General features: G+C 45.1%; 1 protein-coding gene and 1 long non-coding RNA gene across 5 annotated transcripts in view; one reads left to right on the forward strand and one right to left on the reverse strand.

Annotated features, from left to right (window-relative positions):
• The window catches only part of LOC142254623 (uncharacterized), a 253831-nt gene that overhangs the window by 9772 nt on the left and 220421 nt on the right, over positions 1–23638 (forward strand). For all 4 annotated transcript variants that reach the window (XR_012727285.1, XR_012727283.1, XR_012727284.1 and 1 more), the window contains one exon: positions 6047–6150. This is a non-coding gene — a long non-coding RNA (uncharacterized LOC142254623). The remainder of the gene's footprint in view (positions 1–6046; positions 6151–23638) is intronic.
• Positions 7570–14658, reverse strand: FGF19 (fibroblast growth factor 19). Its single transcript, XM_075326399.1, has 3 exons — positions 14433–14658; positions 13332–13435; positions 7570–7878 (listed from the first exon to the last, which is right to left on the reverse strand). Exons 1-3 carry the CDS (start codon positions 14656–14658, stop codon positions 7570–7572), a joined length of 639 nt encoding a protein of 212 aa, XP_075182514.1.

Genomic DNA, 23638 nt, shown 5'->3' on the forward strand with positions numbered 1-23638 from the left:
TGTTGGTGTATACTGGTCAGGCCTCTTCTCCATGTTCCCAGTGTTGGTGTATACTGGTCAGGTCTCTTCTCCATGTTCCCAGTGTTGGTGTATACTGGTCAGGTCTCTTCTCCACGTTCCCAGTGTTGGTATATACTGGTCAGGTCTCTTCTCCATGTTCCCAGTGTTGGTGTATACTGGTCAGGTCTCTTCTCCATGTTCCCAGTGTTGGTGTATACTGGTCAGGTCTCTTCTCCATGTTCCCAGTGTTGGTGTATACTGGTCAGGTCTCTTCTACACATTCCCAGTGTTGGTGTATACTGGTCAGGTCTCTTCTCCACGTTCCCAGTGTTGGTGTATACTGGTCAGGTCTCTTCTACACGTTCCCAGTGTTGGTGTATACTGGTCAGGTCTCTTCTACACGTTCCCAGTGTTGGTGTATACTGGTCAGATCTCTTCTCCACGTTCCCAGTGTTGGTGTATACTGGTCAGATCTCTTCTTCATGTTCCCAGTGTTGGTGTATACTGGTCAGGTCTCTTCTCCATGTTCCCAGTGTTGGTGTATACTGGTCAGGTCTCTTCTCCATGTTCCCAGTGTTGGTATATACTGGTCAGGTCTCTTCTTCATGTTCCCAGTGTTAGTGTATACTGGTCAGGTCTCTTCTCCACGTTCCCAGTGTTGGTGTATACTGGTCAGATCTCTTCTTCATGTTCCCAGTGTTGGTGTATACTGGTCAGGTCTCTACTCCATGTTCCCAGTGTTGGTATATACTGGTCAGGTCTGTTCTCCATGTTCTCAGTGTTGGTGTATACTGGTCAGGTCTCTTCTCCACGTTCCCAGTGTTGGTGTATACTGGTCAGGTCTCTTCTCCACGTTCCCATTGTTGGTATATACTGGTCAGGTCTCTTCTCCACATTCCCAGTGTTGGTGTATACTGGTCAGGTCTCTTCTCCATGTTCCCAGTGTTGGTGTATACTGGTCAGGTTTCTTCTCCACGTTCCCAGTGTTGGTGTACACTGGTCAGATCTCTTCTTCATGTTCCCAGTGTTGGTGTATACTGGTCAGGTCTCTTCTTCATGTTCCCAGTGTTGGTATATACTGGTCAGGTCTGTTCTCCATGTTCCCAGTGTTGGTGTATACTGGTCAGGTCTCTTCTCCATGTTCCCAGTGTTGGTGTATACTGGTCAGGTCTGTTCTCCACGTTCCCAGTGTTGGTGTATACTGGTCAGGTTTCTTCTACACGTTCCCAGTGTTGGTGTATACTGGTCAGGTCTCTTCTCCATGTTCCCAGTGTTGGTGTATACTGGTCAGGTCTGTTCTCCACATTCCCAGTGTTGGTGTATACTGGTCAGGTTTCTTCTACACGTTCCCAGTGTTGGTGTATACTGGTCAGGTCTCTTCTCCACGTTCCCAGTGTTGGTGTATACTAGTCAGGTCTCTTCTCCACGTTCCCAGTGTTGGTGTATACTGGTCAGGTCTCTTCTCCACGTTCCCAGTGTTGGTGTATACTGGTCAGGTCTCTTCTCCACGTTCCCAGTGTTGGTGTATACTGGTCAGGTCTCTTCTCCACGTTCCCAGTGTTGGTGTATACTGGTCAGGTCTCTTCTCCACGTTCCCAGTGTTGGTGTATACTGGTCAGGTCTCTTCTCCATGTTCCCAGTGTTGGTGTATACTGGTCAGGTCTGTTCTCCACGTTCCCAGTGTTGGTGTATACTGGTCAGGTTTCTTCTACACGTTCCCAGTGTTGGTGTATACTGGTCAGGTCTCTTCTCCACGTTCCCAGTGTTGGTGTATACTGGTCAGGCCTCTTCTCCACGTTCCCAGTGTTGGTGTATACTGGTCAGGTCTCTTCTCCACGTTCCCAGTGTTGGTGTATACTGATCAGGTCTCTTCTACACGTTCCCAGTGTTGGTGTATACTGGTCAGGTCTCTTCTCCATGTTCCCAGTGTTGGTGTATACTGGTCAGGTCTCTTCTCCATGTTCCCAGTGTTGGTGTATACTGGTCAGGTCTTTTCTCCACGTTCCCAGTGTTGGTGTATACTGGTCAGGTCTCTTCTCTATGTTCCCAGTGTTGGTGTATACTGGTCAGGTCTCTTCTCCATGTTCCCAGTGTTGGTGTATACTGGTCAGGTCTCTTCTCCATGTTCCCAGTGTTGGTGTATACTGGTCAGGTCTCTTCTCCACGTTCCCAGTGTTGGTGTATACTGGTCAGGTCTCTTCTCCACGTTCCCAGTGTTGGTGTATACTGGTCAGGTCTCTTCTCCATGTTCCCAGTGTTGGTGTATACTGGTCGGGTCTCTTGGGGATGTATACAGTGTTTTCTTCACACACAAGTGTTGGATTGGGTTGGGGTCTGGGGACTGTGGGGACAATCCAGCACCTCTAGTTCATTGTCATTGACCCATTTCTTCTCCAATCTCGCCATATGCTTCGGGTCGCTGTCCTCCTGGAACACTATGTCGACCTTTTCTTACCCATAGTACTCGAGTGTATGAAGTAACTGGTCTTGTAGGATCCTCACATTGACACCACCGTCGATCCTGGCCAAGTCTCCAACGCCTTTGGCTGTAAAGACCCTGTATCATCAGGCTTCCTCCATTGAACTTGTCAGTTCCTTCAGTTCTTGATCCGTTGGATCCTTTTTCCCTTGTTTCTTCCAGACCCATTTGCCCCATCAGAGAAGTTTATTGACTTTCATCTCATCGCTCCACATCCCCGTTTCCAATCCTCCACTTTTCATTCTTCTTTGCAAAGTCGAGCCGATGCTTCTTCACCTTTTATCGGTCCACCATTCCAGACTTGTGTAACGTGCGTCGCTTGGTGCTCGCATGGACGTCTGTGATGTCACTATTATGGAGCAGACGAGCCGCCTCCACTGCCGGGTGTCTCCAGAACTGATAGACCTTGTAATGAGCGACTTGTTGACTCCGATATTTTGCCGGGACGTCACCTCTTGGCTTCTGAATGGATAGACGGACTTAATTTCTTATTCTTCCACCTGTCATGGCCTCACGTGATGCAGTTTAGCAATTTTTATGGCCCAGAGACCGCTATCGATGACCTGGATGATGCGGATTCTCTGTTCTTGGGAAATCTTCATGGAGGCTCCTTGATTCGAACCAGTGACTTTCTCTTGGAAATCAACCTAATAACGCACTGAGCTATTAGGGAATGTGAGAACAGGTTGTAAGTTCTAGTACACAGGAAATAAAGCAAAACAGTAACAATGCAGAGACATGACAAGAAACTGCGTAACTAATCATAGGCTAAATAGCTACAAGTCACATTTATGTATTAGATAGCCAAGATGATTGTCTATAAAATGAAGGTCGTCTCACGCTCAAAGCTGTAGAGGATGGTGAGATATGGAGCCTGAAAGTCAAAAGCTCAAAACAATGTTACCCTTTTGCTCATCAGTGTAGCTATGAATCCAGTATTGAGGTAAGATAAACACTTACTAGAAAGCTGAAGGAGCATAGAGGAGAATATATAACAGGGTAGCTAGGAATCCAGGTCTGGGGTGAGGCGAAACACTTACTAGAAAGCAGAAGGACCACAGAGGGAAAATATATAGCAGTGTAGGAATCCAGGTCTGGGGTGAGATAAAACACTAGAAAGCAACATCCTGGAGTATATTATACATTATTACTGAGCAGTGTAGCTGTGAATCCAGGTCTGGGTTGAGATAAAACACTTACTACTAGAAGTAGTATATTATACATTATTACTGAGCAGTGTAGATGTGAATTCAGGTCTCGGGTGAGATAAAACACTTACTAGAAGTAATATATTATACATTATTAATGAGCAGTGTAGCTGTGAATCCAGGTCTGGGGTGAGATAAAACACTAGAAAGCATCAGCACCATCTGTGTGTGCCTCTCCCTCGGCTCCTCACCTTGCCGTTGGCTTCAATAGGCAGCTGTAACCTTCATCCTCGGTGGGCTGGCACTCCATGTGTTGAATAGGAAAGATTTTAGCAGTTTTTGAATGATGAGTTCAGGAAGCTTGGGGGGGGGGGGGTGGAAGGGGGGAGAAGACGTGGCTCATAAGTGGAGAAAAAAAACCCATATCCCTCACATAAGATACATTATGAAGCTTTTAATTTTTGCTTTTGTTGTTGCTATTTGCAAAGTTTGGGGAAATGACGCAAATATATAATTCTGCACCGGAGTTTGCCTCGTGGACCGTTCTCCCCTCGTTCTCCGCCATCACGGGGAGATGTGGCTTTTTTGCTCCTTTTCTACCGCCCTAGACCCGCTGGCGTGTTCCGACCTTCCAGATCTCGTTGTGTCTGATTTTGCCCCTGGAAAATGTTCACTAAAATGTGTCGCTCTCTGATGGGAAATTTTGATTTGGTATTTGCTAAATTTTCCAGTTTTATAAAACCGCAAGTGGGAATAAAGCAAAACTTGCATTGTAATTTTTTTCGGCCATCGGTTGATTAATCGCGTCCCGCTGGAGCGGCGGCGGTCCCTGCGCCTCGCTAATGCGGCAATTGATGAATCAAGTAGTGATGGAGTCAAAGCAATGGGCAGAGGTCAAAGTCTCGGCAGCGAGATTGCTTTGTAATCAATTGCACATGATTAGAGGTAATGCTGAAAGCCACACAATCGTCATTATCCTGCCTTTGATCTGTGTCAGTACCATCTTGTGAAAGTTACGAGACATTTCTGCTTTGAAGTAAACAGCCATATAAGTAATTCAGGTAGTTGTTTACGGGAGGTTAACACCTCGATAACACAGACGTGTCCCCTCGTTACAAGAAGCTGCGTGCCCAAACACGGGGTGCCTGCTCCGGGTGCTGGTGGCCGCCCCGGGCAGGCAATGACAGCCCCTAAGGGCCCCATTGGGGATGACATACAGGGGGGCAGTAAAAATGGTGCCAAATTTAGTGCTTTATTTAATGTGCTCTAAAATGAGAACTTGCCTGTCTATTTTGGACAATCCTTTTTTTTTTTTTTTGCTTAGAGGACCACCCAGAGCTGAAATCATGGTGGGCTGCGGTTATCTGTGCATCATATGGACACTGTCCTGTGCACCATTGGTACTGTGGACAGTATGAATCACAGTAACATCAATCAATCAATCTTTATTTAGCGCTAACATATTCCGCAGCGCTTTACATACATCAGGAACACTGTCCCCATTGGGGCTCACAATCTAAATTCCCTATCTGTATGTCTTTGGAGTGTGGGAGGAAACCGGAGAACCCGGAGGAAACCCACGCAAACACGGGGAGAACATACAAACTCCTTGCAGATGGTGTCCTTGTTGGGATTCGAACCCAGGACCCCAGCGCTGCAAGACTGCAGTGCTAACCACTGAGCCACCGTGCCGCCCATATACGTATACAGCGGCCCTGGACCCCCTTTATGAGTGGATCCCTATGCAGCTGCATAGGTAAAACACCGATTGCTGGGTTTACTGAGCCTTCATGCCTCGCTGACTTATACTCTGGACTCCCAAGAGCAGGCGTTAAAGGGGGTTGCCCGGCCTCACTGGACATCGGCGGTCTGTACCCAGTGCCATAGAGTGGGGGCAAAACTAGTATTGTGCCCCCTAACCCAGCAATAGTGCCCTCTATAAAAAAAAATTACTGCCCCTTGAGTGTTTCCTTAAAGGGAATCTGTCACCAGGTTTTTGATCCCCCATCTGAGAGCAGCGTAATGTAGCAGCAGAGACCCTGATTCCAGCGATGTGTCACTTACCAAGTTGTCTGCTCTTATTTTGATAAAATCAATGTTTCCTGTGTTGCAGATTTAGCATTATTTGAAAGTAGAGCGGGTTTGTACAGATCTCATGGATGTGCTGGACTACCTGCAGCACACAGAGTAGTCCTGTAATGATAATCTCCTGCTAATTAAAGAATGATTTTATAAAAGCTACACTGCGCTACCCAGTAAGTGACACATTACTGAAATCAGGCTCTCTTTTTCTTCATTAGGCTCTTAGATTAGGTGGCAAAAACCTAGTGACAGTTCCTTTATGTATTAATGCCACCTTCATGCCACACCAGCGAAAAAAGTTTTTAATAGTCTAATCTGAGTCCTTTTCTCCCTGCAGAGAGAGCTGATGGATGCAGACAGCAGAATGCAGTGATGTGACACCGCCTGGGACGACACGTTGATTTCCTCTGTGGCTGCAAGACAGACTCCACCAGCAGAATAGTGAGTGCAGCTCTGGAGTATAATACAGGATGTAACCCAGGATCAGTACAGGATCAGTAATTTAATGTATGTACACAGTGACTGCACCAGCAGAATAGCGAGTGCAGCTCTGGAGTATAATACAGGAGGTAACTCAGAATTAGTAATCTAATGTATGTACACAGTGACTGCACCAGCAGAATAGTGAGCGCAGCTCTGGATTATAATACAGGAGGTAACTCAGGATAAGTAATGTATGTACACAGTGACTGCACCAGCAGAATAGTGAGTGCAGCTCTGGAGTATAATACATGAGGTAACTCAGGATCAGTACAGGATAAGTAATGTAATGTATGTACATAGTGACTGCACCAGCAGAATAGTGAGCGCAGCTCTGGATTATAATACAGGAGGTAACTCAGGATAAGTAATGTATGTACACAGTGACTGCACCAGCAGAATAGTGAGTGCAGCTCTGGAGTATAATACAGGAGGTAACTCAGGATCAGTACAGGATAAGTAATGTAATGTATGTACATAGTGACTGCACCAGCAGAATAGTGAGTGCAGCTCTGGAGTATAATACAGGAGGTAACTCAGGATCAGTACAGGATAAGTAATGTAATGTATGTACACAGTGACTGCACCAGCAGAATAGTGAGTGCAGCTCTGGAGTATAATACAGGAGGTAACTCAGGATCAGTACAGGATAAGTAATGTAATGTATGTACACAGTGACTGCACCAGCAGAATAGTGAGTGCAGCTCTGGAGTATAATACAGGAGGTAACTCAGGATCAGTAATGTAATGTATGTACACAGTGACTGCACCAGCAGAATAGTGAGTGCAGCTCTGGAGTATAATACAGGATGGAACTATATAGAATTCTCCCGCTGACTTGTATTTATAAGGACATATAATAATGTGATTATGACTCATGAGTTTAACAGGACACTTTCCAGAATATTCCATGAACATATGGTAATTTATTTACAAAAGGTATAAAGGCGAGCATACAACAAATCAGTTTATATAATTCTGAATGGATTTAGAAAAGTAAGCAAACATAAATACAGTATATAAATAAGGTAAAAAATAAGAAATGTCCGCATACAATAAATTAAATATAAATAGTGCATTTAGAACCAAGTGCTTAGTAAAAGGAAAAAAAATGCTGAAAAGTTACAAAAAAACCCCAAAACCACAATTCTCTTTGGCTATAGAAAATAAATCTTCTATTAATGCGCTCTTTCTCTTTCTTTCTCTCTCTTTATTTATTTCTCTTTCTTTCTCTCTTTCTCTTTTCTATCTGTTCTGTGAGAAGAATCTGTCGTCTTGTACAGTAACATAATGAGGAATGGCCGTCCAGTGCTTTCCAGACATCGCTCTTCTTCGTCATTGTCCTCCACAATAAGAGTAAAAAAAAAAAAAATCCCCCGTCTACTTTTTGTGATAGCTCCGCATCATATCTACGAGCCCCAGGGGGTCCATACTCTCAACATTGGGGATGTTTTTACTGTCGTATTGATACTCCTCAACTTCCTCAGCGTCCGGGGTCAGGTCAGAGGGCGACCAGTGAAAGACCGGCAGGAATTGGGATCGGGGTAAGAAGCCTTTTCCCTTAAATTGCTGCCTCTGCTTGTCATTGCTCAGGGAGACCTCCATCCCATATTTTGGCGATTTATATACATTGTATCCATCACGTCCGATTTCTTCCGTGAAGGAACAGTCTTCTGAAGAATAAGTATGCTGAGGGTGGAAAAGACAATAAGGATTAGGACGGTCAATAGACAGAAATCTGCACACATGTAGAAGAAAAAATCTGGGGGGAATTAGGACGCCCCCATGGAAATAAGTATCATTAGTCTATGCACAGAAGATGAGATTAAAGGGGTTGTCCAGGGCTTAAGGGTGATGTCACACACAGCGACAACGACGTCGCTGCTACGTCACCATTTTCTGTGACGTTGCAGCGATGTCCCGTCGCTGTGTGTGACATCCAGCAATGACCTGGCCCCTGCTGTGAGGTCGCCGGTCGTTGCTGAATGTCCAGCTTCATTTTTTGGTCGTCGCTCTCCCGCTGTGAAGCACACATCGCTGTGTGTGACAGCGCGAGAGCGACGAACTGAAGCGAGCAGAGAGCAGGAGCCGGCGTCTGGCAGCTGCGGAAAGCTGTAACCACTGTAAACATCGGGTAACCAAGGGAAGACCTTTCCCTGGTTACCCGATATTTACCTTCGTTACCAGCCTCCGCCGCTCTCACGTTGCCAGCGCCGGCTCCTGCTCCCTGCACATGTAGCTGCAGCACACATCGGGTAATTAACCCGATGTGTACTGCAGCTAGGAGTGCAGGGAGCCAGCGCTAAGCAGTGTGCGCGGCTCCCTGCTCTCTGCACATGAAGCACAGCGACGCGTGTCTTTATGATCGCTGCTGCGTCGCTGTGTTTGACAGCTAAGCAGCGATCATAACAGCGACTTACAAGGTCGCTGTTGCGTCACAGAAAATGGTGACGTAACAGCGACGTCGTTGTCGCTGTCGCTATGTGTGAACCCAGCTTTACTGTTTATGATCTTATGCATAGAATAGGTTATAAATACTAGATTGATGGGAATTTTACATTTGTCACTTGCACCAATCAGCTGCTACTGGGATGTTGAATATATACTTGAATATGTACAGTATATATTGTACAGAACACCGTACACAGTGTGGTGGCCTTTCACAGTACTGCAGTTCATATTGGGTCACTTTAATTGAAGTTTAACTTCACTACCTGAAAACGGCCACTACAAGGTGTACGGAGCTCTGCTGTTTCAGCTCCTTAGAACGACCCCTACAAGGTGTACAGAACTCTGCTGTTTCAGCTCCTGAGAATGGCCCCTACAAGGTGTACAGAACTCTGCTGTTTCAGCTCCTGAGAATGGCCCCTACAAGGTGTACAGAAATCTGCTGTTTCAGCTCCTGAGAATGGCCCCTACAAGGTGTACAGAGCTCTGCTGTTTCAGCTCCTTAAAACGGCCCCTACAAGGTGTACAGAGCTCTGCTGTTTCAGCTCCTTAAAACGGCCCCTACAAGGTGAACAGAACTCTGCTGTTTCAACTCCTGAAAACGGCCCCTACAAGGTGTACAGAACTCTGCTGTTTCAGCTCCTGAGAACGGCCCCTACAAGGTGAACAGAACTCTGCTGTTTCAGCTCCTGAGAATGTCTCCTACAAGGTGAACAGAACTCTGCTGTTTCGACTCCTGAAAACGGCCCCTACAAGGAGTACAGAGCTCTGCTGTTTCAGCTCCATACACTGTTTACATCCCACTGCCGCAGAATCTACACACAGTTAATTAGTCCGGGTTCTAGGTGTGAGATCTAACGATAGGATATTAATTTTAAAGCACAGGACAATCCCTTTTAAAGGGGTGCTCATCTTCATCTTCAAGGGCGCTCCTCTGCCTCCAGGCTTCTGCTTGCCAGGGAAGAAGTTTCACAATTTGGACTGGAGTTGCTCCTCGCAGCATCAGAGGAGCACAGGGGACTGAAGCTGCACAAACGCAGCGCTCACAAGCTCTGGAACAAAGATGTTGCACACGCATTTTCCTTTCCTAGGAAACTGACCTCTGCTGATAGACTGCAGCTGTGCTTGGTAACCTTAGCAAGGAGCATTAAAGGGAATCTGTCACCAGGTTTTTGCTTCCCCCATCTGAGAACATCATAATCTAGAGACCGAGACCCTGATTCCAGTGATGTCACTTACTGAGCTGTTTGCTTTCATTTTGATAAAATAAATGTTTTATCTGTTGCAGATCTAGCGGTTATACAGAATTCATGAATATGCTGGACTACCTGCAGCATGCCAAGTAGTCCTGTAATGATAATCTCCTGCTGAATAAACAGGGATTTTATCAAAACTACACTAAGTATCCCAGTAAGTGACACATCGCTGGAATCAGGATCTCTGCCCCTACATTATGCTACTCTCAGATTGGGTGGTAAAAATCTCTTTGGTCCTGAGAAGTAGATTGCAAAGAACTTCTTACAATTCAAAGCATCTAATAAGATCAGACATCCCCTTTAAGCCTTGAGCTGCAGAGATCAGATGCTGGCCTCAGATTTCTTCTGCAGAATTATATGGTAGCTTTTTTACTCCAATACATTCAACAGCTGTGGGTCTGCTACAATGTGTCCTGTCAATGCAATCCAACAGCAAAATAAACTTTCGAACTGTCAGTGTATCATAGTGGGGTCCAGAATAGGACGGACACCTTTCGAGAGTTTCTCTGTTTATATATATATATATATATATATATATATATATATATATATATATATATATATATATATATATATATATATATATATATATATATATATATATATATATATATATATATATATATATATATATATATATACACACATACAATATGTGTATGTATGTATGTATGTGTATATATATATATATATATATATATATATATATATATTTACAATAGCCTTTGACATACGGATATGTTCGCTGTCCGAGCTGTGGCATTATCAGCTGCTCGTCCTGAACTTGAGTTCATTCACTTTGCTGTGACTGCGCCAAAATAAAGTGCGAGGTGAGCGACCGTGCAAAGGTGGAGGAAGGGTGAACTCGTGACCAGCCGGAGTCCCCACCCGCTGTTTAAATATTGCTGATTAGGGAGCGGAAGGGGGGGGGTGTTGTGTAACTATAGGGGGCGCAGAGGTAAAAGTCACACCTCTATGTATGGAGAGACATATATATTGTATATATTCTCCCAAGCTTCTATGTGGTCTGATCGTCATTCTGCATTAGTAATTCCCTCCCGTTCATTGTGCCGCTTCTATATATAATAATATTTAATCACTTATATAGCGCTATTGATTCCACAGCGCTTTACATACATTGGCAAAACTGTCCCCATTGGGGCTCACAATCTGTATTCCCCATCAGTATGTTTTTGGAGTGTGGGAGGAAACCCACGCAAACACGGGGAGAACATACAAACTTCTTGCAGATGGTGGCCGTAGTGGGACTAGAACCCAGGACCCCAGCGCTGCAAGGCTGCAGTGCTAACCACTGAGCCACCACCAGACTGCAGTGCTAACCACTGAGCCACCACCAGACTGCAGTGCTAACCACTGAGCCACCGTGCCGCCCTATCTAGCATGTGGGTCCCTGCGCTATTTGGAAATAGGGGTCTAATGGCTTAGTAATTAGTGGACTATACATTAGTGTACAGGAATCTATAGGTTGCACGATAAGGTGCAATGTTGGAATGGTGAGACCCCCGGGACCACCAGACACGCGGCTGATTTTTGCTGTTGCTGTTACCTTTTTATGTGTTCGTACCACCCCGTGTTACTGTCTCACTATTGCTATAAGGAGCAGTCAGACATATGTCTGTATAAAGTACACCGCGTTGACCTGAAATAACCTTTTAGTGTAGAGTCGCACTGATAACAGTTGGAGGTATCATAAATCGCTCCCTGCCGCACATGTGCATTATAACAACACCTGTAATAACCCCCTATAAGTGCACACATGGTAGTGCGTTCAGAGAGTATAAAAAGCATCTCCCTCCCCGAGGACCTGAGAAATCAGTGCATTAGACAGAGCGCCCATTGAGATCAATGAGAAAGGTGTCATTCTTCAGTTCCCCAGTGGTGGCGCTATGGTGGAATTGAACACTCACAGCTGATTGCTGGGGTCCCTATAGTAGAATACTACAGAATCATATTTTATAAGGAGACGCCTCCAACTTGAGTAGGGGTCTCACCACTGGGACCGCCACCTATTCCTATCGCTAACAGTGAGACGGACAGTGAACAGAAAAGTTAGGGCTCTATTCCGGGGTATTTTACAGCCTGGATACCCACTGACCACCGATAACTGGGAATAACCCTTTAAGATGGAAAAGCGCTGTAGGGGCAGCATTCAGTCTTCCCACATTCTTCTATAGTGCCCTCCCTGATAGGACAGACAGAGGAATAACAAAATTTGTCCAAATTATCAAACCTTTCTGGGAATGTTTATAGACACTATTTGGGAGTGTTGGAGGTGTCTGTTGAATCGGGTTCAATATCTCTTTCAGTCAACTCCTCTATACACATGCATGCTCGGTGCAGGTGAGCGTGCATGTGTTCTCAATGGATAACCCCTCCATACACATGCATGCTCGGTGCAGGTGAGTGTTCATGTGTTCTCACTGGATAACCCCTCCACGGCCATGCATACTCAGTGTAGGTGAGCGTGCATGTGTTCTCAATGGATAACCCCTCTATACACATGCATGCTTGGTGAAGGTGAGTGTGCATGTGTTCTCAATGCATGCTCGGTGAAGGTGAGCATGCATGTGTTCTCAATGGGCAACCCCTCCATAGACATGCATGCTTGGTGAAGGTGAGCATGCATGTGTTCTCAATGGGCAACCCCTCCATAGACATGCATGCTCGGTGAAGGTGAGCGTGCATGTGTTCTCAATGGATAACCCCTCTATACACATGCATGCTCGGTGAAGGTGAGTGTGCATGTGTTCGCAATGCATGCTCGGTGAAGGTGAGCATGCATGTGTTCTCAATGGGCAACCCCTCCATAGACATGCATGCTCGGTGAAGGTGAGCATGCATGTGTTCTCAATGGGCAACCCCTCCATATACATGCATGCTCGGTGAAGGTGAGCATGCATGTGTTCTCAATGGGCAACCCCTCCATAGACATGCATGCTCGGTGAAGGTGAGCATGCATGTGTTCTCAATGGGCAACCCCTCCATAGACATGCATGCTCGGTGAAGGTGAGCATGCATGTGTTCTCAATGGGCAACCCCTCCATATACATGCATGCATGTGTTCTCAATGGGCAACCCTCCATAGACATGCATGCTCGGTGAAGGTGAGCATGCATGTGTTCTCAATGGGCAACCCTCCATAGACATGCATGCTCGGTGAAGGTGAGCGTGCATGTGTTCTCGATGGATTAGGGAGCATCCTGCTGCCGGACACCTCCCCTGAGAATAAAACGCTAAGACGATTTTTTTCAACATGGGCAGTCCCTCTTTCACCCAATCTCAGCAGGATGCCCCCATACACGGCAGTCAGTTCCTCTGCACCCTGTTGTAGCAGACCCTCCCATGTACAAAAACAAAAGTACATTCTCTTTTATAGAAAATAAAAATCTATTTAGAAATGGTGCCCATTAAACTCACCGTTCCATAAAGCGTGCCGTCGCTCGCCATGCACAGGTATAGAGAAGTGTGATATCCTTTAATGGCCACCAGTCCGGCCGCGACTCCTCTGATTTCAAGCAAACCTGGGTGCAAAGATAAGTAATGGTCACTGCATGCGGCCTGCACATTAGAAAGGGTTCACACACTTTCCTTTAGGTTGGTGCTTTACGGCGATGTAATGTAACACATGAGCCATTATAGGAATGCGAGTCATTTTTGCAATTGTCCTGGAGGATCTGCTCCATAGAGGACAGACCTTATGTTTGGGGTATAAGTCTGGAAAGGTTCCGGACATGTAGTCATAGTAAAAAATTCTAGTACAGCCCAAACCTCCTGCCCATCACGGCCCGATTCCCCCCAACCCTCTGATATCACATACAAGGGCAGAGGTATAGCAATGATGGGGGTGATGTACCGAGCAGATCATTCCTGCAGGGGGCAGCTTGGTGGGTGGCCGAGCATATGCCCTGGGTGTTAGGTAGCAAGTGGAGAAGGTCTTGGTCGGAGGATTTAGATACAAAGCTAACGCAGCGATCTGACGCTTTGGTGATCAAATCCCACTCAAAATTCAGTAACTGCCCAGAAAATGACCCAGGAGAATGGGTCACCAGGGCACAGACCCAGTTTGCTGCACTCGCCCTGTGGATAGGCTATGTCCCGGCTATCTGACCGTACCCTCTTGGCACATCCATCATACATACACCCCGTACAATCATATATTTTAGAAAAGTCTCCTGTACATGAAAGGGGGAAGAGGGGCAGCCCCCATCCCCTTCCCCCCCCAAAAAAATACAGTTTGTTTCCTTTCTTTGACGCCATATATCTGATGGAACCAAATGCACAAAAAGTTCTTTGAAAAGTTTTGCAAAAAGTTCCAGCTCTTCTAGTCCGTATCACTTTTGGAGGTGGCCGTGCAAAAACTTTTCAAAGTCTGATCTTGCCCAAAAAGTTGCAAACTATTTCTTGTTACTCCATATCTGCTACAGAGGGGGCTACGCAAAAACTTTCCAAAAGTTACAGCTTCCTCGAGTTGCCCCATTAGATGGGGTAAGCGGTGGCGGACCCCTCGTCCATACTCACTGTGAGAGCTTGGATGCTTTGCTCCATCCACTCGGCCATCGTTGTGTATCCGGAGATAGAAGCTCTCCTGTCCGTGCTTCCTGACCGTAGACAGTCGTCTGATCCGTACGCTCTCCTCCCAGCCATTGGCCACGTGCGGCCCTGCGTCAGGAAGGGGCAACGTGTGGACCACCAGCACCAGGCACAGCTCCACCAGCAGTATCCGAGGCAGCGACGTCTTCCACATCTTCTCAGGGGCTGGAAATTGCAATTTGAGAGCTCAAAGACACGGCACAGTGTGACACTAACGTTACGAGACACAGACTAAGACAAGTAATGCTTTTTGCCTAATTGCCTCAGGGCTGTAGTAAATACAAAGCCAATCCCCTGCCTTTTATAGATCCTTTATCAGCTGTTTAGATGAAGCAATAGATATTCATAGTAGTCACAGTGACAGCCCCGAATATTGATCCGTCATTATATTACATCACTCGCGGGAAATTCTCTGAGTTTTTCTCTTTAGCTTTGACCCAGACTGTCACGGTATTGCTGATTTATAACCTTGTGTTGCGTTTAAAGTCACAACGTCGCTAATGCTGAGACAAGGTAATAAAGTATCAAAAAGTCACACAAAGTTTGGACTTTCGTAAACTTAATAAACTCCACGAAACGGACCCTTTATCTGCCTCGTCTTGGGGAAGGCACCTCCTGGCTGACGACAGAGGTTTACCAGTGGACATTTGTCTCCCCAGTAGATTAGAGCGAAGCTTCATTTCTTTTTACTAAAAACCCAAAAGATGACAACACTGCGACTTATTTGTAGTCTTATAAAAACTGAATGATTCGTGCACATGGCAGATATTCAGATGGAAAACCTGCGTTGTCTTAGGAGTCTTTTTTTTTTTTTTTTCCAGAATTTTTTGGAGCAGAAATTGGGCAAATTTTGAGGAGGATTTGGATAGTTTCTGCTCCAAAACCTCCTTTATAAAACTCTATGCACATAGCGATATAATACAGTACCAGATTGTGGATGAGGTTTTAGGAAATCACATTAACGCTGTGCACACAATGCTTTTTTTTTATCACGTTATTTGATGCATTTTTCAGTGCAGATTTGTCACAAAACTGCATGAAAATCCTTATCTTCAGACTTGTGCACATGTTGCTTTTTTTTTTTTTTTCCCTTGCAGATTTGGTGCAGAAATAAATATGCAGCATCCCAATTCTTTCAGTGTTTTTGCAGCATTTTCCCATCCCAGAATACATGGAAAAAATGCAAAAAATCTGAGGCAAAACTTCACATTTTTTTTCTGCCAGGAGATGCAGATTTGACGCAGAAATTTCTGCAACAAAATACTCAGCGTACGCACAGAGTCTTATGCGGGCATCACACGAGACGATATATCGTGCGATATGTCGGCGGGGTCACGTCGTTAGTGACGCACATCCGGCATCGCTTGATATATCGTAGCGTGTGACAGCTATGAACGAGCAGAAATTCTCACCTTCTCGTTCATCGCTGACACGTCGCTCATTTTCTAAAAATCGCATGTCCTGTTGTTCATCGTTCCCGGGGCAGCACGCATCGCTGTGTGTGACACCCCGGGAACGATGAACATAGCTTACCTGCGTCCCGCCGGTAATGTGGAAGGAAGGAGGTGGGCGGGATGTTATGTCCCGCTCATCTCCGCCTCTCTGCTTCTATTGGCCGGCCGCTGTGTGACGTCGCTGTGACACTGAACGTCCCTCCCCCTTCAGAAAGAGGATGTTCGCCACCCACAACGAGGTCGGCCCTGAGGTAAGTCCGAGTGACGGGGGGTTAACGACTTTGTGCGCCACGGGCAACTAAATGCCCGTAACGCACAAACGACAGGGCCGGGTGTGAACACTCATGCGATCGCATGATAGATCGTATTGTGTGACGCCCGCATTAGGCTATGTGCGCACCTTGCCATTTTTTGTGACTACAAAGATGCATCGTTTTTGGCTGCTAAAAACGCACCCACGGCAAAAATGAATCAGTAAAAACGCATGCGTTTTTGCTGCGTTTCAGTGCGTTTTTGGTTGCGTTTTGCTGTGTTTTTCATCTTTGCGTTTTGCTGTGTTTTACCAATGCATTGCTTGGGTGGAAAACGCAGTAAAATGCAGAAAAGAATTGACATGACCATTTTTTTTCTTTTCAGCTCAAAAACGCAGTTAGAAAAAAAAGTTGTGTGCAGACAGCAAAAATGAAGTCATACACTTTGCTGGAGAAGCAAAGTCATGCAGTTTGAAGCCCAAAAAACGCACCCGAAAAATGCGCAAAAAACGCACTGTTCGCACATAGCCTTACACATTGCAAAGCAAATCCGCGGGGTAAATTGATCGCTTCTGCTGATTTGGCGTACATTCCCACAAGGCAGATTTGCTGCAGAATTTACCATCTTTCCCTGTGCAAACGCTTCTTCTGTTCATACCGCAGACTTTGCCTTGAAACTCAAGGTGACGGCCACAGAAGATTTCTAATTCGGATGCGGATTTTCTCGGCAGCTCATGAGATTTCTACATCATCGCTCTCATGCACAATTTTTTTATCTGGATTTGTATCCAGTGGGAAATGTGATCTGATCTTAAAATCACACCTTGCGTATTTTCTGTAAATTTTTCGCACGGATTTGCATGCAGAAAATGCTCGGTGTAGGTGAGAATTGAATGAATATCATTTAGGCTATGTTCACATGGGGATTTTTTGTTAAGTTTTTTTTTTTTCCCCTGATCTTGTGGCAGGAAAACTCCTTTAAGTCATCTGTGTTTTTGATGTGGTTTTTTTTCTACAAAATGGGTTGTATCAATGAAAAAAACGTTGCAAAAACATTGACATGCTCATTCTTTGAAATCTGGGTATTTGACAAAACAGTCAGGATAAAATCTGCAGGTGTTTGTGTGTGCACGAGATTCCAGAAATCTCATAGACTTTGCTCGGACTGTAAAAAAGCAGCGTTTTATTAGCATGGATTTGCAAAAAAAAAAAAACCAAGGCAAATCTGCAGCTAAAAATCGCAGCAAAAACTTACCGAAAAAGCCCTGCCTTACACAGTGCAAAAATGTCAATGTGGAAAATCCACTGTGCATCAATTCTGCGGGTGGAATTTATCTGCGGCAAATTCGGGTCAAAAGAAGTAACAATTTCAGGATTTTGCTCAGTTTCTACTTTTTACAAAAGGCCGTGTGCAACCTGCGTCCTCTACAGAAATCCAAGAAGGGTAGAGGAATGACACGAGAGGATGAAAGAATTAATACATTTCCAAATTTGGAGGCTTGGAGCTTTGTGACATCCACCTTGGATGCAGACGCTACGGCCCGCACGTAGATGTTACTGTGTAATGACTTTACAGGAATATTATCACTTTTTCTGCTTCCTCTGAGTTTTGCTCTGAGATGAGCGGCGCCGCGGGAACCTGACAGCCGCTCGTCTGAGAAATGACCTCCAAGCTCCCTTTGTAGGAGTTTGGGACGTCTGGATGGGGAGATGTGTGGGAAAAGCTCAGTCAGTAAATGTGACCTCAGGGTAACTATAAACCCGGCAGATTGTGAACACAGGTGAACTTTCACCGCTCACAGGTAAGAGGAGCAGGAAGAGACGGGAAGCACACACAGGGGAAATACGCCGCTGGCCCTTTAAGGAATCACCAAAAAAATATTTAATTTATTGTAACTTTTTTTTTTTTGTTTTACAGATGTCTAATTGATTGAAAAAAAATATATATTTTTTTTATTTATCATAAGATAAAATCACACAACCTGAGGTCGGCACATCCCCCCCCTCCTCCTGGTTTTTCCTACCGTTTACTTTAATGGCAAAGCCCCTTTAACTCGTTTCCGCTCATTTCGTATAGGAAAATATAAAGGTTATGGTAATTGCCCAAAATTGGAAAGAAAAATAGTGTCCATTTGTGTTTAGTTTTTGGTGACCATCAGCACTAGATGGCGCTCCGTCCTCACACTACAGGACGAGGTCTATGTGCGCTGTATACTGAGATCCATCAGCAGGGGTGGGGGGGAGGGATGTATGTTTTTTTTTTTTGTTTTTTTTTTTGTTTTTTTTTACTATTATTATTTGGTTTATTATACATTAAAGAATAGTATTATACAATATCCTAATCAGAAAAAGAGTGGCTGTAGATTTAGCACTATTGCCACAGTGTTAACCACAAACCCTCCCATTCTTAGACCCCATATACAGAGTCAGATGCATATAGAGGATTAGATGCAGACCTCCCCTCCCCACATATACAGTGTCGGAACATACATCCCTACCCCCATACACAGTGTTAGTCATATATATATAATTAGTGTTAAACACAGTTCCTTCCCCTGATATATATAATGTCAGATGCCGGGTCCCTGTCCATATACAGTGTAAGACATGGCACCTCCCTCTATATACAGTGTTTGACAGGTCCCCCTCAATATTCAGTGTCAGGATCAGGTTCCCTGGCACACTGTATTACACGCAGGTCCTCTCATATACAGTGTCGGTGCATCACCGGCATATACAGGACCTTGTACAGGTCATCCAAATAAATTGTATTGGATGCAGGTCACCCATATACAGTTTTGAGGGAGATTCCCCCCCCCCCCATATACAGTGTTTGATTCAGGTTCCTCATATACAGTGTCAAATGCATCACCCCCATATACAGGGTCATTTCTCATCCTGACATATAGTATCTGATGTATCCCCCATATACAGTGTCCGTTGCACTCTCCCCCGTATACAGCGTTGTCTCTGATCCCCATTTATAGTATCCGATGCAGGTCCCCTCATATACAGTGTCGGAAACATCATCCCATATACAGGGTCATGTCTCCTCCTGATATATATTATCCGATGCATCCCCCATATACAGTGTTGGAGGCAGTTCCCCCCCATATGCAGTGTCAGAACATCCCCTCCATTTACAGGGTTGTGTCTCATCCCTATATATATTATTTGATGCAGGTCTCCCCATATGTAGGTGTGAAGGAATCCCCCATATACAAGTGTCCGGTGCAGGTCCCCCCATATTCAGTGCCTGATGCGCACCCCCCATACATATACAGAGTTGTATCTCATCCCCATATATAGTATCTGATACAGACCCCCCCCATACAGAGTGTCTGTTACATCCTCCCTTATACAAGGTTGTATCTCATCCCCATATGTAGTATCTGATGCAGACCCCCCCCCCTCCCCCCACCATACATACAGTGCTGGACATCCAGAGACCCCCCACGTTTACTTCCCCTAGTATATGACTCTGATGATTGATCTCTATTAGGAGGCTTTGAGCGCCCCGATAGGTGTGACCCGGGCGGGTGATATCTTATTCCAGGGCTGACACATTCGGCTGACGACCTGCAGGACGATGACCCCGACTTCTGTTTGCACATGCTGAGTGCGGCTTTGTCACCGGGAAGGTGAGGCTGCGGCCGCCAATTACTCCGTCATTTTCGGAAGTGACTGTTCAGCACATTGTGGGGAGACGGATGTGGGGGAAGGGTGGTTTTGTAATATTCGTGCCAAAAATAGAAACTGCTGTAAACCTGTGATACACGGCGGCTGGTACAGGTGGGTGCAAAAGTTACAGCGACCCTCGTCAGTCCCTTCATATCCTACTGCAATGTGGAAATTATAGAGGGGCCATGTTCAGGACACTGACCACTGCAGAGGACCCCCGAAAGGAGAGAGCTCGATAATCCAGCCATTACTAATATTCATCTATCCACAGCGCAGGTGATAAATGTCACATCCCAGGACCCCTGATTATTACTGCACGGGACCCCAATGACAGTACCAATCATTCATCTCAGTACCCCTGATCATTACTGCTGGGGACCCCAATGGAGAGACCAATCATTCATCTTAGGACCCCTGATCATTATTGTACGGGACTCCAATGTAGGGACCAATCATTCATCTCAGGACCCCTGATCATTATTGCACGGGACCCCAATGGAGGAACCAATCATTCATCTCAGGACCCCTGATCATTACTGCAGGGGACCCCAATGGAGGAACCAATCATTCATCAGGAGGGCTGGAAGACCCCTTTAAATGTGACTTATTGTTGCACTTTCTTAGCAGTTGGATATCTTATTGTGGCATTCACGTCAAATGAATGATGGTAAAATGCCTTTAAATGAGGATCCGTCCATAAATATTGGAAAACACCTCTCCATACTCTACCGACTGTTGGGGTACCAGCAGTGAAGCCCTCATGGATCCTCTATTCCATCAATGTGGGGGGTAAATCCCCTTTAAGTGCATTGGCGACCCCCAAAGCAATGACCCTCTGTGCCACAAGAGGCCCCTGCAGTCTCCTGCATGAGTGGCTGACATTAGATTAATGAGGAAAATGCTGATATAGGAACACAAACTTATTTATTGTAAGATATTCCAGAAACTTTACAAAAATATCCAAATATTTCATATCTACCATGATTTTTGTTTTTAAATTACAATTTGTGTTTTCTATCTCATGACCACTAGGTGGCAGCATTGCCCATGTTATATGTTCGTCCTGCAGAGAAATCTACAAGGTGAATCCCCCCTTGAAATGCTCTTAGGACGTGTTCACACTGAGCTTTAAATTCACAAAACAATGAGTTTCTCAAGTAGAAACTGCTTCAGGAAACTCTCCTTTTGGACGACTTTTACATTTCCTGAAATGGTTTTGGAACTGTTGTTTTTTTTTTTTTGTTTGTTTTTTTTTGCAGCAATTTGATTGGACGGTGTCTAATTTGGAGTGGATTCCATAAGAGTAACATGCACTCTTTTTTTTTTTAAGTGAAAATAAAACCTTCACGTGAACAGTAGTGGATTTCCTATAGAAGTGAATAAGAAGAGTTTTCCAGGTGCATTTGAAGCTTTTTATAAAGTGGATTTTGGAGAGTATCAGTTTCCCAAAAAAACTTTTACCCATAGAGAAAATACTTTTAGCTTCCACATGTAAAGCCGGCAACAAAGTTCCGTCATCTCCTTCAAATCATCCCTGTACGGCACGTAAACCCCTCAAGAGGAATTTTTGATTATTATTATTATTCATAATAATAATAATAATAATTAATAATTAATAAATAATAAAAAAAATTGTCAATTGATTTTTTTTGTGGCTTTTTTTGTAACAATATTCTTTAGTGATATAATTTTTGGCTGCATATAATGCATTGGAAATTTTCTCACCGTTCACTGAGCAATTTTAATGCGGTTATCTTTGTATTCTGTAAGTCGGTGCGATCACGGCAGCAAAACAATTTTTTTTTTCTTGTCTTACTACTTTTTCCTCCATAACAAAGAAAAAAATAATCTATAGTCTAAGAATCAGAACCTTTTATTTTTGGGGTTCATAGAGGTGTAGGATGGGCTGTTTTATTGAGTAACATTTTATTAATTAACGTTTTGGGCTACTTTTTCTTCTTTTTCCTTTTTCAGTTTTTCTTTAATGTTTTATATTTTTACAGTGTTTGCCACAGGGGTTTAATAATATGACCAGTTATTGTTCTGGTCTTTATAGATGTGGTAATACTATTATTATTATTATTATTATTATTATTATTATTATAATAATTCTTATTAATATTTATTTTTATTATTATTATTAATAATATCTACATATTTTTCTTGTTTATTATTGTTTATTTAGTTTGGTTTTTTTTACTTCTTAGGCTATGTTCACACTTGGCATTTTTGGTTAGGTTTTTTTCTGCTGCAAAACCTCATTTTCTGGCCCTGTGCGCACACTGCGTTTTTGCTGCTTTTTTTAGTGCAGTTTTGGGTACAGTTTATGATCCTAAACTGCATGTAGGAATTTCCCCAGCAAAGTCTATGAGAAATCCGTAAGGCTGTGCGCACATTGCTACCTTTTTGCCTGCAGTTTTGGGTGCAGAAAAAAAGAATCAGCATGTCACTTCTTTTCTGCGTTTTTCTATTGAATATAGTGAAAAAACACTCCGTAAACGCGGATATATATATATATATATATATATATATATATATATATATATATATATATATATATATATATTATAGAATGCATATATTATGCGTTTTAAGCCGGTGTAATTACTTTTTTTTTGTTTTATGCACATACCGTATTTTTCGCTTTATAAGACGCACTTTTCCTCCCAAAAATTTGGGAGGAAAATGGGGGGTGCGTCTTATATAGCGGTACCTGGGGGAGGTCCTGTCTGAGGCGATCGGGCGGCCGGGTACCTGTGCTTGCGTGCGGTGGCAGCCGGTTACCCGTAGCTGTGTGCGGGCGGCAGCCGGGTGTCCGTGCGGGCGGCAGCCGGCTGCCGCCCTCACACAGGCACCCGGCTGCTGCCCTCACACAGGCACGGGTACCCGGCTGCCACCGCACGCAGGCACGGGTACCCGGCCGCTTGCACGCAGGGTGGGCGGGCAGCCTGCTGGCAGCAAGTTACCAGTTGTCCGCGGTCCCACTTTCAAATGATGGCGCCGGTGGAGCTCTTGGATGAGAGCTCCATCTGCGCACGCGCTGCTCCTGGAGTCAGCGCGTGCGCAGATGGAGCCCTTGGATGAGAGCTCCATCTGCGCATGCGTCGCTCCGGGCGCCATTACTTGAAACGGGACCGCGGACACACTGGGAAAACACCGCATCCGTCTGCTCCACCACTGAGCAGTCGCCGCCGCTGCCACCACTGAACCAGGACCGCGGACACTCACTCCACCGGCCTGCTGCACGGCTCACCCGCCGCCGCTGCTGCCGCCACCACGGACCCCACGGCTCCTGCCACCACGGACCCCACGGCTCCTGCCACCACGGACCCCACGGCTCCTGCCACCACGGACCCCACAGCTCCTGCCACCACGGACCCCACGGCTCCTGCCACCACGGACCCCACGGCTCCTGCCACCACGGACCCCACGGCTCCTGCCACCACGGACCCCGCTGCCACTGACCCGCCGTGCCTCCTGTGACCCCGCTTCACCACCACTGCTGCCCCCCTCCGGTAAGAGAACACCGGAGTATAAGACGGACCCCATTTTTCTTTTTTTTACCTTTTTTTTTATGTCTAAATTTGGGGTGCGTCTTATAATCCGGTGCGTCTTATAAAGCGAAAAATACGGTAATTAGAATGTTTTGAAATATTCACATCTCCAATAAACTTTGAAAAGTATTTCTATTTGAGTTACTCCATGTTATTTGCACACAGGCCTAAAAGGCCCCAGGTGTGTGAAAGTT

The sequence above is a fragment of the Anomaloglossus baeobatrachus genome, chromosome 10 (genome assembly GCF_048569485.1).
Source record: "Anomaloglossus baeobatrachus isolate aAnoBae1 chromosome 10, aAnoBae1.hap1, whole genome shotgun sequence".
Classification (NCBI taxonomy): Eukaryota; Metazoa; Chordata; class Amphibia; order Anura; family Aromobatidae; genus Anomaloglossus; species Anomaloglossus baeobatrachus.